The following is a 15,585-nucleotide window of genomic DNA, read 5'->3' on the forward strand; positions in this document are numbered from 1 at the left end:
AAAGCGAATCTAAAACATATCAGTAAAGAATTGCCAAGGTATAATAAATTCAGGTTGCAGATAAACCCAGCTTCCTTTAAAAAAAGAATGGTATCAATAAAATCTGAGGTTTAATCTTCCTTCCAATCTGTAATATCACTAGCACTCTCTATAGCTAAATCAACTGTAACACACCTGCTGGCCTTGTTTATCAAACATGAGACACCTTGCAGCTAGCATTACCTACAGGTTAACACAATATTAGCAATACATGTTTTGGAAATGTCATGTCATAAGTGTAGTGTTAGTAGATATCAAGTCAGAAAATCTGCTAGAAATGAACACTTCCTTGTCCAAGGATATGTTTCTCTTGAATCTCCCAGAGGAAGGAGTCTTGACTAAGACAACAATGGAGATTCGTAATTCAGGATGTTTGTACATGAATAAAATTTCAACTAGCTTCAATTACGTCTCTAGTTTTAGCAACAGAGGATAGGAGGAAACAGGAGAACTAGCACATCTCCAAGCAGACACAAATTTTCTCTGACATTCAGATCAACTCTTAACAGTTAATATACAGAATATAGTAATTTATCATGTCTTATTTATAGAGGTAAGTTAAAGGTCATATGTATTTTCCTCCCAAGTTCATTGCAGACATTTCTAGTCAGTTAAATAGGACATTTAAGTGTCTCATGCCATATGGTGGCCAAAGCAAGAACTTAAGTGCAAATGATTGGTCATGGATTACCACTTTTCTAGCACATTTTCACATACATATATACATGCACGCATACAGGGGGATAGGAGCTTGGGGGGGGGGACTGGGGGCATGTGCCTCCCAACTATTTTTCAAAATAGCAAATGTGCCCTACTGTCAAATAAAATGTGCCCCTTTGATGAAGAACTGTCTCTTGGATATCTTAAGCCTTTGTTAATTTAAAAAAAAATAAAATTATTATGTGCACCAAAATTGTATTGATAGCATACTAACACATCATATATGTAAATTTAAGTGATTTGGCCGGTGTGTATCGGTTTATAGCATAACGAGTGGTGGTTGTGGAATGAGAAAGTGCCCCTCTGTTGTGCCCCCCCACTTTTTGGAAGCTTCCTACCCCCTGCACCCACACATACTTATACATGAATACACAAACACATACACGCACACACGCCCACGCACGAACGCGCATACATTGTAATTTAATTTGAACAATAAATATTGATTTCATCAAGAAAAACCCACACATAGCCTATTATTATGTGTTAGCGATGGACAAAACCAGTCTACACCGATTTTGACTAATATGTAAATGCCAAGTTGTTTTTCTGTTTGGCTCCACGATGTTGTAAATATTGGTAATGCACATGTCAATAACAAAATGGATTGTCTAAAGCCAATATGCCACCAACCCATGAGGTACATTGGTGATAATTCATTGCTAGTTGAGCAGACTAGCCATACAACACAGTATTCATGTAATAATGTTAAAGCCTGTCCTCTCATAAATATTCAGAGATGTGTCGGTCATTGATAATGTAAAACCATATAAAAGAAGAACTTTGAACTTTCAGTTATTGAGATAAATGTCATCTGTGACCACAGTAAAAGATGTTAATTTACATCTTGAAAGTAGGGATTGTCTACTAGTCCATACATTAGGGCCATATACCATTGAATTCTGGAATTATTATTACATACAAACCTGCATGAAAGCCTTAAAACCTTACTATGAACTTCTACCTGAAATTATGAAGTTAGACTTACGGTTACAGTTGTGGTTGTGGTTGACTGAGCCAGTTTTCGTAAGTACTTGTCACTTCGGGGTTGACACGTGCAAAATAGTGACTTTGTCATCGGTCTCTGCAGGAGAATGACAGGCTTAGTTCCATTATGGACGACCGAATATGACGTCTCATCCTCCTTAAGCATGATATTTCTGACCTCTTGTGCTGCATGGCCAACAACGTGAGTTGCTTCATCCTGAAAATGCAATGTAAAAGTTTAGCATTCAATGTTTCTGAGTAAAGGTAAGTAGCTTTTTTTTATTACTCATAATGGCTGCTGGGGATGAAAGCTGAATTAAACATACAACATTGAAACATAGAGCGGGTAGGAAAAGAATCATTTGGAGTGATCATAAAATGGCTGATATAGTCCATAGACATGACACTGGACTGCAAATTTGTGATGACGATGCACCAGTGTGGCAAAATCTAAACACTATTCCATAAAAGGTAATGAGAAGAAGCATTTTAAAGTGATTTCATAAAACGGCTTATATATTGAACTTGATATTCCTCAATGTACCACTGCCATAGTACTTGTTCTATGTGAAAAACCCTCAACAATGTACCATATAATGTTTTGTTTATTTGCATAATGTTAGTAGTAAATTGGGGGAGGAACAATATTTAATACTTTTGATGGAATTATGGGGCCATTGTTGTAAACCATGCCGTTCTCGGACGTCTAGTCTCACAAGGTTTTGCGACAGTGGGTTTTTGTTTCATCGTATTGAAATTGTAAGCCCTCGCAAATTGTTTGAATACTTTAACAGTAAAGATTGAAGACGATTTCCTTAGGCTGTTGTAGATTTCCTACTAGATTTAGCGCATATATTATGCAAATTATCCTAAATGACTCCTGGTGACCTCTGAGTGACTTGTTCTGTATGCATGTTTACTATATATGTATGTAAGAAGTGTCATATAAATTAAGCACAATTGACCTGATGACCTCTAAGTATCCTCCAAAATTGTTTGCACTAAATGTTTACTACAGCATGCAAGTTTTCAACATTATACCTCTTATAGATCTCCAAATACTGCACTTACTTGAATATTGCATAAATTAGGCAAATTTGCATGAATTACCACAGTCTGCTAATCATTCCAAGAAACAATGACCTTATCCTTCCAAATTTCTTCAACATAGCTCCTATGGTTCAAGATATATGAAGTTCACACAAATATGCATGCACACACACACTCTGTATTATGTAATGATCACTGAGTCACTTGTGAACGTAGTTCAGGCAAGACAATATAAGTATGCACAGTATTGCGAAGTTCGGAACACTGCAAAGTTCCAAACACCCTCATTTTCATAATATTTCAGCGAGGAATATGTAACAAAAATCCTAAATGAATTTGATGTAATGTCACACCATTTGATCTTTCCACAAAAAAATGACATTTGAACATTTTCCTCAGGTACTGAACATTGTGTTAACTTGAATGGAATCACAAAAACTCTTCTCAAAATCAACACTTTTACCAATCAACCACAATTTTTGGTGAAAATATTAAATATATATGAATTAAAGGTAATAATTAGAGCAGCCTATTACAAATTTTCCATGCCTATCAACTTTTAGCGGCCACTTTAGTAGGCCGTTCAAACTTAGCAACATTCGGACATTGCCAACTTAGCCAATGTTTCTGATACAAAAAGTACAATATTTTCTGCAAATATTTGCCAAATTTTTTGAAACCCCCACAATAATTGATGTCTACCAAGCTGATCTAATAAAGGGTGAATTTTGTTTCATTCATACAGGTATTTTTTCATAAGTTGAAAATCCCCTCTTATTCTCTTATGTGTCCAAACTTCGCTGGTCCATCATATTATATTTGTTAACAAAATATGTTTCTTTACCTGAACTACTTCACCACAGACAGTCAACAATGGGGCCACTATGCCGGATGGTGGAAGAGTTATATCCTTCAGATGGGGCCACTATGCCGGATGGTGGAAGAGTTATATCCTTCAGATGGGGCCACTATGCCGGATGGTGGAAGAGTTATATCCTTCAGATGGGGCCACTATGCCGGATGGTGGAAGAGTAATATCCTTCAGATGGGGCCACTATGCCGGATGGTGGAAGAGTTATATCCTTCAGATGGGGCCACTATGCCGGATGGTGGAAGAGTTATATCCTTCAGATGGGGCCACTATGCCGGATGGTGGAAGAGTTATATCCTTCAGATGGGGCCACTATGCCGGATGGTGGAAGAGTTATATCCTTCAGATGGGGCCACTATGCCGGATGGTGGAAGAGTTATATCCTTCAGATGGGGCCACTATGCCGGATGGTGGAAGAGTTATATCCTTCAGATGGGGCCACTATGCCGGATGGTGTAAGAGTTATATCCTTCAGATGGGGCCACTATGCCGGATGGTGGAAGAGTTATATCCTTCAGATGGGGCCACTATGCCGGATGGTGGAAGAGTTATATCCTTCAGATGGGGCCACTATGCCGGATGGTGGAAGAGTTATATCCTTCAGTGCCACAACTGCAGGTGGAGGAGGAGAAGTCACCAGGCACTTTGCTTGCTCCAAAATACTTGGTTGTCTTTCCTTGAGTGGAGTTGAGGGTATGACTTGTGTTGTTTTGTTTACAATTAAGCATGATCTTCCTTCTGAAAGTTCCGTAAATAGGACCCTTTTGTGTTTTTTGTAATTTAGGGACAAGTTTCTTCTCATAGATTGATTTAATGGCACAAGTTGGATCAGCCAGTTCAATAACGACATTATTCTCCTGTTCTTTAATATCTGCCACGAGGACTCTTACCGCCTTTGGTTATCGTCCGTAAGAATGAGGGGCCTCCGAAATGGATGATACTGTTTTCCATCTGTGAAGAAAAAATTGTAATAAAAATTGATAAGTATTGGAAATCATTTAAAGTAAGTGTACATAAAGATAGACTCTCAATTGGATATGATAATTGATGAAAGTGATTAGCTGTTTTCATTTAAGGGTTTTGTGGGATGAAGGAGTATAACGTTGTTGAATTTATTTTTTATATGTAATAAATGACAGATATGTTCCTTTTCAAAGTTATAGTGTGTTGAAAAATTCAAGAGGAAAGAATTAAGAAGTATAGAAATTTCATTGTGTTTAAACACTAGGGATGCTGGTCTCAAGTTGGGCCTTTCCTACGTTGTCCCTAATTTCAGATATATTTCTCATAGCGATGTAACTTGCCTCTGACTATAGTGATCTTTCTTTTTCTCAAATATCTCTTTGTCTCAAATAAGCTGTCACGAAGGGATGACAAACATATTCCACTATGCAAGTTCCCTTGTCCATTCGCCTTTTGATTTCAGTCTCCTAACTGGCCCTTTTGTCTTCCTGACAAAAGAGGCTATTGTGTATACATCTAGCAAAGTGCTGCACAGAGAAGAAACAGTGTGAACTTACTCAGTTAATTAATCCCCGGCTGTACTGCTTTTGTTCTCCCCAGGATCCTAAGTGTCTAAAGTGTTCCTGAAATTAAGCCTATCTCTCAAGGAATTAGCTTAGTTTTTTTTATGAAGAAGGGGTGTTGTTTTTTCACTTTGATGCAAATTGTATCCTTTTCGATTTGTAGCTAAAATAATGTATGCATGGGTGGATATATGTGTGTGAGTGTGTGACATTGGTGTTTGATCCTGAATAACTTGATAGCAGAGGGAATCTGTTTTGTTGCACTTGGCCTGTACGTTGTGAAGAACTCTATTGAAATTGCCATAGTTGAAGGTCCTATGAGGTTAGCAGATGTCCGAATCAGAATAAAAGGCTGTAATGATGTCAAAAAGCAATCATTAAATCACATATTGATGCAGAGAATTGAAGTATTGGCAGAGTTTTCAAAACAACAACACTTGTTGGTCTTCAGTGATCAAACAGAGCCCAAGTATTGTACCTGGTTGATAAAGTTTGCATCAAGATTAAACTTCTCAGGGTTAAGATCAAGTATGTACAATCAATTAAGGGAAGTGCAACATAATGTAAGTGACACTGGGATCTACTACTTTACATATCTACCACTATCTACCTGACATTTCTACCACTATCTCCGTTAATGTATCTCCTTGACAGCGGTGGACTGTTTTTGCAGTTGCTGGTCTGAGTGGATAGTTGTTTTCGCATAACTTCTGCATTATGATTGTGTCCAATTCTGAATTGTCGTCCAACTCGTTATACTGGTGTCCATGATGGGGAAAATCTCTGGTTTGTATATTTGTCTTTTAGACAGTCGTAATGTTTGTCCCACTGTACTATCATCAAATCCTACCCAAATGGTATGGATGTCATTTTGTTGTAGACTCTCTACTTGCTTGATAATACCATAAGCACCATTGATCATTTTATCTTCAACGGAAACATTGAGACACAGTTCAACTCTCTGATCAATGCCCATTGATAGTTCAGTGCATAGTCCCATTGTTTTTTGGGGATTGTTTGGTATAGAAGTCAGTATTCTATGTTTTGATTTCTTTTGAGACATCTCCAACTGCTACAGTACATATCTTGAGATCTGACTTGAAATTTAGTAGTCTTCATCAGTTGAGGCAACATTTCATCATTATAGGTGTTAACTTTGCTGTTTGTTTTGTATACATGTGTAGCATTTGGTGGAACACTGTCACTGGTTAACTTGTCTAGTTTTCAACTGCATCAAATCATCTTCTGTTTTTTGATTACCTTCTCTTAATGGATTAAAGGTAAAAGAGAGCTGACAATGACAATAAATTGCTAGTATAGAGTGAGCAGTATAGAGTGAGTATATTGCTAGTATATTGTGTGAGTAAATTGCTAGTATAGAGTGAGTATTTTAAAAGTACAGTATATGTTGTGTAAGAAAGTGGATCGACAGTAATCCTTCACAATTAAATGAAATTGTTGGAGTTGTCAGTTGTATGGTGAGTGCATAGGACATACGGTACACATATTTTGGTTTAACTTGTTGTGTTTTCATGGGAGGTGCTGCCAAGAAATCCAAGTTGCTTTGTGATCACTGTAATAGCTCTCAAGGACTCCACTACCAATTGTCTTACTTGTAGGTATATTTGTGTAGATATGATCTAAGCATGAGTTATAGTCTGTTGTAGGAGTGAGTATGAAATGTTTGTATTTGAATGTTTTTGTCAATAAAGAAATCAGGCCTTTTTTTTGTCTGGTGTGTTTTGGAAGTACATCAACATTGAAATCACCAGCAATCACTGTTGGTTGTGACACACAATCTGTCCTCTTGGTTTTAATTCTTTTTATATTCTTTTGCATTTGTTCTTGACAGTACATCTTGTATTGTCTTGTAGTTCTTTGGTAAATAATGTCTTTTTTCCTTTCTTGTTCTCTGTATGCACCTGTTAGTTGCTCTAAGTTTTTGCATACGTTTAGTACTGTTGGAACAGCTACTACTGGGAAATAATTTAGTGATGTTCACTTTCTGTTTCTGTTCATCTTTAATTTGTTGCCACAAGTTTTGTCTGTTCATTCTTCTTGTACACGATCTCTTTTTGTTTTTTTGGTTGTGCAGATTCAAGATTCTGTTGCTACAAGACAGAGATCAGTATTATTTAGTCCATACACAACATCAAAGTGATTTCTATTTGTGTTTTGTATGTAAATTGCACATTAATTTGTATCTATTCTCTCTGAGAGACTACCACATGCTGGAAATCGTAGCCATTTCCATTCACTACCAGATACAGCATATGTAAAAATGTCAGTTTGTAAAAGTTTTTCAGCAGTTATTATTTCCACTTCAATAGCCCACACTGAATCACCTGACATATGGGATGTTTGAATATAATCCTGAACAGATTTACTAGTAGATGGTAGGTCATATTCCAGAGGAGATTGCACTATCAAGCGTCTTAGGTTATGATGATTATTTTCAGAGTTTGGTATTATGAATGACAAAGATCTAAAGAAACAATTCCCATCACCTACTTTTCTCCAAATAATACATGGTTGCAGTATTAGTATACAATATTGGACTGCAAACATTTGGGAAATTTGGATAAGAACTGGCATGAATTTGTTCGTATTTGTCTGTTTTTAACTGCTTTAATATAGCAATCTTTCCATCACGCCATAAGTCATCTGGAGGGAAGAAAGTAAACGTGTCATAGGTGTGTATACTTTGCAAGTTAATATCAGTAATTTTCGTTTGACCAACTGAATGTTGCTCTACTGTCTTTTTTAGAGAGAGTTTTATTAGCATATGTTTGTGACTGGCATGTTTGGTTTGATGTTATATTTGTATTCATTCTCTTCTTGTCTTGTTTCGATGTCTGTAACTTAATTTTTTTGTTCGTGGCATGACAGAATATTATGGAAAATCTCCTTTTGGACAACAGTTTTTGTGGGATAGTAGTTCATATAGAGAGTGATTGACTGTAAATGCTGTTCTGGATTTTGGATATTTATCACAGCACTTGATCAGAATGTGTGTTAAATTTTTTGGAATGTTTTTTATTGCAATGCTTGGAATTCTAGTACTTTTTGTATCCCTGTGAAATTCTTGTTAATATTGTTAAGTGCTTTTTGAGTGCTTAAAATCGTTTTCTGTCAAAGTAATTGTTGAGTTGCCTAGAAATGATTTCAAGAAGTGATAAGCTGTCTTTTCAACTGGGTTTTAATAACTGTCAAGTAGTGTGTGATTTTCTTTGAAAACTGTTTAAGAAATGCCTTCAAAATATATGTTTCAAAGTTTGCTTGTATTTATTATGATTATTTGCACTATACTTATTCTTGATTGTCAGTAATTTTGAGCAGTTTTCCGAGTTTTGGTGAGTATTTTATTTGGAGTATTTTCAGTGCTTTATATTATGCTTTGTTAGTGTAGCAGTTCTTTTCCTTTTTTAGTACTTTTGATATTTTTAGCTGTTGTCAGTGCTTATCAGCAATTTTTAGCTCTTTTTCAGCAATTTTTATATGTTCTTCGGTACTTTGCAGTACTTTTTATTCATTAATTTTGAGCAGTTTTCCGGGTTTTGGTGAGTATTTTATTTGGAGTATTTTCAGTGCTTTATATTATGCTTTGTTAGTAATTTGTAGCGATTCTTTTGCTTTTTTAGTACTTTCGATATTTTTAGCTCTTTCCAGCAAATTTTAGCTCTTTTCAGCAATTTTTATATGTTCTTCAGTACTTTGCAGCACTTTTATGCATTAATTTTGAGCAGTTTAATTTATCCAGGTTTTGGTGAGTATTTTATTTGGAGTATTTTCAGTGCTTTATATTATGCTTTGTTAGTAATTTGTAGCAGTTCTTTTGCTTTTTTAGTACTTTTGATATTTTTAGCTCTTTTTTAGTGCTTTTCAGCAATTTTTAGCTCTTTTCAGTAATTTTTATGTTCTTCAGTATTTTGCAGCACTTTTTATGCATTAATTTTGAGGAGATCTGGGTTTTGGTGAGTATTTTATTTGGAGTATTTTCAGTGCTTTATATTATGCTTTGTTAGTAATTTGTAGCGATTCTTTTGCTTTTTTAGTACTTTCGATATTTTTAGCTCTTTCCAGCAATTTTTAGCTCTTTTCAGCAATTTTATATGTTCTTCAGTACTTTGCAGCACTTTTTATGCATTAATTTTGAGCAGTTTAATTTATCCAGGTTTTGGTGAGTATTTTATTTGGAGTATTTTCAGTGCTTTATATTATGCTTTGTTAGTAATTTGTAGCAGTTCTTTTGCTTTTTTAGTACTTTTGATATTTTTAGCTCTTTTTTAGTGCTTTTCAGCAATTTTTAGCTCTTTTCAGTATTTTTTATGTTCTTCAGTATTTTGCAGCACTTTTTATGCATTAATTTTGAGGAGATCTGGGTTTTGGTGAGTATTTTATTTGGAGTATTTTCAGTGCTTTATATTATGCTTTGTTAGTAATTTGTAGCGATTCTTTTGCTTTTCAGCAATTTTTAGCTCTTTTCAGTATTTTTTATGTTCTTCAGTATTTTGCAGCACTTTTTATGCATTAATTTTGAGGAGATCTGGGTTTTGGTGAGTATTTTATTTGGAGTATTTTCAGTGCTTTATATTATGCTTTGTTAGTAATTTGTAGCGATTCTTTTGCTTTTTTAGTACTTTCGATATTTTTAGCTCTTTCCAGCAATTTTTAGCTCTTTTCAGCAATTTTATATGTTCTTCAGTACTTTGCAGCACTTTTTATGCATTAATTTTGAGCAGTTTTCCAGGTTTTGGTGAGTATTCTATTTGGAGTATTTTCAGTGCAGTACATTATGCTTTGTTAGTCATTTGTAGCGGTTCTTTTGCTTTTTTAGTACTTTTGATATTTTTAGCTCCTTTCAGCAATTTTTAGCTCTTTTTTGGCAATTTCTATATGTTCTTCAGTACTTTGCAGCACTTTTTATGCATTTAACAGTACTTTTTTATGCTTCTTATGTACTTTGCAGTACTTGTGGTGCTTTTCTTCAGTACCTTACAGTATTTGTTATGCGTTTTGGGTAAGTTTTAGTCCTTTATGCTTGTCCAAGTTCTTTGCAGTACTTTTTATGCTTTTTTCAGTATTTGACAGTATTTTTATGCATTGTTCAGTACTTTCTATGCTTTTTTACAGTACCTCCTAGTCCTTTTATTATGCTCATGTCTTTTGTAATTTATAATTTGTAGTCCTGTTAATTTTGTGCTTCAATATTGTGGTTGCTTTTCCAGTATATATGTGTGGCTTGAATATGGTATTGTTTTGCAAATATGTTGTATTGTCAGTACTTTGCTTAATTTACTACTTTGAGATACTAGTTTTCAAGGATTTTTTTATATTGTGTCAACAACAGTCTCTTCATGGAATCCTCTGATTTTACTAGGCTGTCCTTCAACGTCTAAGCAGAAAGATGGATTAATAATCAATCACACCAAGGGCGGTGGAACCGGGGGTGGGGGGGGGGCACGTGCCCTCACTTTTCCTCAGGTTAAAAATGTGCCCTTTTTCTACATAAAACTTGTACTCTTGATCACCTTATTAGGTCAGCGATATTTCAGTAAGAGATCTAATCCTAATTTAGAACAGTCTTTTAATGAATTTCTGTGGGTCAAACTCAAAGCTATTTCCAATGAAAAAAATTAGTGAAGCTCTTAACAAGAAATAAACTCTAATTCGGCAGATTCCTACTTTAGCAACTAGCATGGTTTCACCTCATTTTGTCTCTTTGTTCCTTGTTTCCCAACTTGCACATTGCAGTGCTAGTACAGTATGCATTTCTTCCTTGAGGGGGGGGGGGGGGCGTTGATGGAGTGATGTGTATACGCAAATAAGATAATACAATAAGAGTTATAATGGGTACTAAATATCAAGCTGCATCAGTCCAATCAAATTTCTGCAAAGTGCCCTTTGACGTCGGTGCCCCCCCCCCAGATTAAAAGTGCTTCCGCCGCCCTTGAATCACACAAAGATGGATTAATAATCAATCACGCAAAGATGGATTAGTATTCCATCACAAAAAGATGCATTAATAATCATCATTGCTTACAGATTTCTCTAAATTGTTACACTACCCACAGGGGAAATGAATTCCACCCCACCAAGATGGGGAATATTTTCACTTTCATTAAATGACGTGTTAACTTTTTCCCCATAAGGTCTGTTCTTACCACCGTCTCTTATGCTATTGTCGTGTTACAGGAGCAGACGTCACTTACTCTCTTCGTTGGGATCTGGGTAGGAGTTGAAATTTTAAGCCCCAATGAATGAGCTGAAGCTTGCAGATTAAACACCAAATGTTTCATGACCCACAGCAGTGGGGGTAATTTCACTCAGCATTCTATTAAACACGAAATGAAGTGTATACACTATAAGCAATGAAACTTGAAATTTTCAACAGGTTACATGATGTTGCATGTAAGTCGCAATGTAACCTTGCATCTAATGATATTAAACACCAACGATGTTAGGACAGCCCTTCAACAAAGCAATGAAACTTACATTAAACCAATGAAACTATACTCAAATTGACAGTTGAATGATCCATTATTTAATAGTTTTGTCATCTCACCTTCATTCTGTCATGGATTGCTTCATTAGGCATCTTAATTCCTTGCATACCTTGAAGGTAGCCATCTTTATCAATCATATCTTTCCTGTCGAGAAAAACAGAAACAAATGAAACTTACCTAATAAACTCCCTTGTTATGGGATCTTAGCATCTATTACGATTAAAACATAAGACAAGATGGCAATCCATGGCATCTTATCCCTACTATGATGGAATGGATCTACAATGAACTTTGACCTTGACCCTTAACAACTGCATAAGTTCTAATTTAAACTTTGTCCCATTGTAGTCTACATATTTTGCGGTTTAATGCCTTTTTCCAACATACTGACAAGCAGAAAATGGCTATAGTTTCTGGGTATTTGACCTTTCACCTATGACATTTATACCAATCACCCAAGATCAAGTTTACAGTACATGGTCAGGCACCTACCAGGGGCGTATCCAGGATTTTCTAACCCGGGGGGGCGCGAATTACTATCTAAGCGAAGCGCCAGCATCGGTTGGCGCGCAGCGTACAAGAAAATTTCTGGTTTTGATACCCCCAGATCACCGGAAATGGCACTTTTCGGGCTTGAAAATGACCAACCAGATGTACACTTTTTGCCTGAGAACCAAGTATTTCTCAATAGCTTTTTTTTTCCATCCATAACCTTTTTGAAGATTGTCACCAGTCACACATCATGTTCGACCTCATCACATGTCCTGTGGATCATTGCTTTTGTAGGTGATTCTACGTCGCGGCCCACAATACCCGACAGCCCCACTTTTGAAGGTTTTAAGCCCATTATTTGTTCAGAATTTGAAAATTCACATTTCTCGTGAATAAACTCACTTCAAAACATACCCATAATGTTGCAAAAAAATTCATCTATGGACAACCATATAGAAAAACCTCCTTGAACCCCTAACAGACCGCCCAAAATTGCACGAGTAGAGGGAAATATGATGAAGAATGTTGGTCAGGAAATTTTCGAAAATTCAGACACAGTTCATTTATTGGTGTACAAATATTAAAACCTCTTATAACGGCTATTATAAAACTTGGTTGAAGGAAATGAAACAAATACCAGATATTTCCGAAACCGAACACTACACACATAAGCGTAGGAGGCGGGGTGCTGCAACCCCCCCCCCAATATTTGTTTTCTGAAAATTTGGGCCATATGCTGAGAATTTTTCGGGCACCTATACTGAAAGAAAAATAAATTGCAAGACATAGCTACATCTAAAGGAAATTAATTAAAAATCATCTCCTTGGTAATTAAAATAAAGTTCTAAGTTTGGCCAACTAATTAGCCATTACTAATGTAAAAGAGAGTTTTGACATAATTGGACCTCCATGCTTTTTCTCCATCTACATAAGATATTTCGTTGTTTAGATGGGCATCTTGCGGTTTACTGCGCAACTTTCACGGACCGTACGGTACACGATGGCATGCGATGTAATAACCGATGCTTGCTTATATGATATTGACATTAACATGTTGAACGCGCACGGAGCGCGCGAAAAATATTGGTTATATCTTTCGGGCAAGTCGTTGCAGCTCCCCAAATTAAATTTGGCTCCCTCGCCTTTGACTACACACACAGACAGTTTTGAAGCTGTTCATCCTGGAATGCCATTTTCATGCTTATTGATATGGTTTGATATCTGCTGTTTGCTTAACAAATTCGAACAGGCGCGAAGCGAGGAATTTGCCAAGGGAGGGGCGAAATCTGTAGGCAAACTATCTAAGCGTAGCGCCACCATGAGTTGGCGCGAAGCGTACAAGAAAATTTTGACCAAAAATGCCTCCCAGATCGCTGGAAATGACACTTCCCATGCCTTGTTAGTTGTATCTAAGCATTTTCTATTTTGAAGTTACTAGCGATATCATAAAAAAATTTGCTCGGGGGGGGGGTGGTCGCCCCCTTCCCGAAATGCGTCATGTTCCCCGACGACTCGGTCAAGTTCGAGACCAGCCACAGTTGGTTTCATAGCACAATTATTTTGTTTAAGGCGTCCATACACACACACACACGCGCGTTATGATAGATCATATATAGTATATATATATACAGTAGATACATTAGTGAGAGAGGAAAATGGAAACATCAAAAATGGAGTTGTCGGTGTAAGTCTGTAAGGGGTAGGGTGAGGTGCACGCCCCTTCCGAAATCCTCGATCCGTCACTGGCTACCCTGTGTGTGTAATAGGGATCAGCACTATAATGATGTCACTGTTCCTCGTTCTCTTCCCGGTGTCTTGGCGTTTTTCTTTTACTCCCTCCTTTTCTCCCTTTTCTCTCTTTCTTCTTTTTCTTTTCCCTTCCTTCCTCTCCTCCTCCTCTTTTTTCCCCTCTTTTTTCCCTTTTTTCTTCTCTTTTTTTTCTCTCCACTTTTTCTTACCCGGGGGGCGCGCGCCCCCAACGACCCCCCCTGGATACACGCCTGCCTACCCACCAAGTTTGAACCTGATTGGACTTAGTCTAGGAGAAGTTCATGACAAACTCTTTTGCACAATTTAGACCAAATTTAACTTTAACTCAATTGACCCGTTAACTACAAGCCTAAACAGCTAAATCTGTCTTGTTTTAAACTTTGTCTCTTCATTCTCTACATTTAACGTGGTTTAATGCCTCTGTCCAACAAGCTGGCATGCAGAAAATGGATAAAAATCAATTTTTAGATTTCTTGACCTTCGACGTCATCAATCACGCAGGCATGAGTTAACATGGTCAGGCACCCACCAACCAAGCTTGAACTTGATAGGACATCAGGTCTAGGAGGAGTTTGCAGCATACTTAATTTTGCTGACTCACTCACACACACACGCAATCACCATCGCATAGATTCCTTGAACCTTCGGCAAGGAATCAAAAAGGGGGCACAATTTTGTTGTGCCTCTGCACACCACATGCCTGGTTTACACCCAAATCTAAGTCCATCACTTTTGTGTATTCCTGTCATCACAAAGAACCAACTTACACGATGACCATCAAAACCAGAATGCAAAAATGCATTGTGGTTTTGATGATGTAACATGAGCAGTTTTCTTCATGAATCTGATGTAGTGTATAGTGAGGGTGTACATGTTTACAAGGGTTTCATAATTTTACCTCTGACCTCCACCAAAAACAAGAGGCTTCTTTAACTCAATGTGGTACTTCTACACACTAAATAAGAGGTCGGCCCAAGCTACCAGTATTGAGATATCGTGATAACAAGATTTTCACAATTTGACCCTTGGTGACCCCAAATGACCTTTGACCTCTACCAAAAACAATAGGCCTCTTGTAATCAATGTGGTACTTCTATACATAAATATGAAATTGGTCTAACCTTCCCTTCTTGAGATATCGTGCTTACAAGGTTTTCACTGTTTGACCCCTGGTGACCCCAAATGACCTTTGACCTCCACAGAAAACAATAGGCTTCTTGTACTCAATGTGGTGCATCTACACACCAAACATGAAGTTGGTTCCAACATTCCCTTCTTGAGATACCGTGTTTACATGGTTTTCACAATTTGACCCCTGGTGACCCCAAATGACCTTTGACCTCCACAGAAAACAATAGGCTTCTTGTACTCAATGTGGTACAGTACATCTACACACCAAACATGAAGTTGGTCCAACATTCCCTACTTGAGATATCGTGTTTACAAGGTTTTCACAATTTGACCCCTGGAGACCCTAAATGACCTTTGACCTTCAAGAACACAATAGGCTTCTTGTGCTCAATGTGGTATATTTACACACTACATATGAGGTTTGCTCAAGCTTCCTTTTTGAGATATCGTGTTTACAAGGTTTTGACAATTTGACCCCTAGTGACCCTAAATG

General features: G+C 36.9%; 1 protein-coding gene across 3 annotated transcripts in view; it reads right to left on the reverse strand.

The window, feature by feature from the left end:
- LOC139962119 (tyrosine-protein kinase Fer-like) overlaps positions 1 to 15,585 on the reverse strand; it is a 55,667-nt gene that overhangs the window by 21,742 nt on the left and 18,340 nt on the right. For 2 of the 3 annotated variants that reach the window (XM_071962023.1, XM_071962024.1), the window contains exons 2-3: positions 11,759 to 11,843; positions 1,748 to 1,963 (exon numbers count right to left, since the gene is read on the reverse strand). In XM_071962023.1, the coding sequence (XP_071818124.1) occupies positions 1,748 to 1,963; positions 11,759 to 11,843 (301 nt within the window). Of the gene's footprint in view, positions 1 to 1,747; positions 1,964 to 3,640; positions 4,619 to 11,758; positions 11,844 to 15,585 lie in introns of those variants that run through there. The other variant, XM_071962025.1, reaches the window with a different exon arrangement.

The sequence above is a fragment of the Apostichopus japonicus genome, chromosome 20 (assembly GCF_037975245.1).
Source record: "Apostichopus japonicus isolate 1M-3 chromosome 20, ASM3797524v1, whole genome shotgun sequence".
In the NCBI taxonomy this organism is placed as follows: Eukaryota; Metazoa; Echinodermata; class Holothuroidea; order Aspidochirotida; family Stichopodidae; genus Apostichopus; species Apostichopus japonicus.